Source organism: Bison bison, unplaced genomic scaffold (assembly GCF_000754665.1).
Source record: "Bison bison bison isolate TAMUID 2011002044 unplaced genomic scaffold, Bison_UMD1.0 scf7180017864063, whole genome shotgun sequence".
NCBI lineage: Eukaryota > Metazoa > Chordata > Mammalia > Artiodactyla > Bovidae > Bison > Bison bison.
Window position 1 is genome coordinate 4,311,069 of NW_011494635.1, and position 973 is coordinate 4,312,041.

General features: G+C 55.6%; 1 protein-coding gene across 1 annotated transcript in view; it reads left to right on the forward strand.

Annotated features, from left to right (window-relative positions):
• Positions 1–715: 715 nt before the first annotated feature.
• PYGB (phosphorylase, glycogen; brain) overlaps positions 716–973 on the forward strand; it is a 37,529-nt gene continuing 37,271 nt past the window's right edge. Inside the window, exon 1 of the mRNA XM_010836611.1 lies at positions 716–741. Within this exon, the coding sequence (XP_010834913.1) occupies positions 716–741 (26 nt within the window). The remainder of the gene's footprint in view (positions 742–973) is intronic.

Genomic DNA, 973 nt, shown 5'->3' on the forward strand with positions numbered 1-973 from the left:
TGTTGGGTGTGCAGGGAGGGCGAGGAAACAGGATGAGGTGAAGAGAAAGATGGTGGAAGGCCCTGGGCTGCATACGTGACCCCCGCCCTGGCCCTGCCCCAGGACTACACCACTACACCCACACCGGGTGACTCCTATGTGTGCCATAAGGAGATCGCACACCACGTGCGATTAAGAGCTTTCCAGAGGCCATGGAGACACCCTTCACCCTTCACTTAGCTGTGTCCACCCCTAAGGCTCAGCACCAGCCTTAGATCTGCAGGCCTAGAGACTGGCCAGTCCTACACCCTCATGTGAGTGGAGTCCTGAAGTGCTGCCTTCTCTCACGCAGCATTGTTCCTCTATGCTGTTGGATGTGGGCCATCGTTTTCATGGCTCTGGGCTATGCAACCGTGGGAATATGCCACAATTTATTTAGCAGCCGAGCACTGGTGGGCATTTGCGTAGTTTCCAGTTTGGGACTGTTTCGAATATTTGAATGTTACGGGCATTTCTGTACGTGCCTTTTGGTCGGCTTAAGCATTCATTTCTGTTGGGTATTTTCTTTGGAGTAGTATTGCTGGGTCAGAGGTAGGTGTTTGTTTAGCTTTAGTGAATGCTACCAGTTTTTTCACGTTCCACCTACCTGTCAGGACTCCCGTTGATGCAGAAATCACAGAGGCTAAGATAGGATCGAGGAGGAGCTGCGGGAGCAAGACAAGCCAGGGACGGGAAGATGGCCCTGGGGCACAGCAGCAGAGAGTGAGTGAGGGGGTCCCAGCCCAGGACCTTCAGGTAGGAACTAGCTGAGAGGCTTTGGAGAGGGTAAGGAGCAGGTGGAGACGCCGTCTAGGGGCGTGGACAGGAGAGAGATGCTGGGAGGAATGGGCCGCAAGCCCAGGACCTCACCCTCAGCTTTGCGCGTGGAAAAACTCAACAGTACTCCTCACTCAGGCGTAGGTACTCCGCCCCTCCGGCGCCCCGGCCCCGCCCC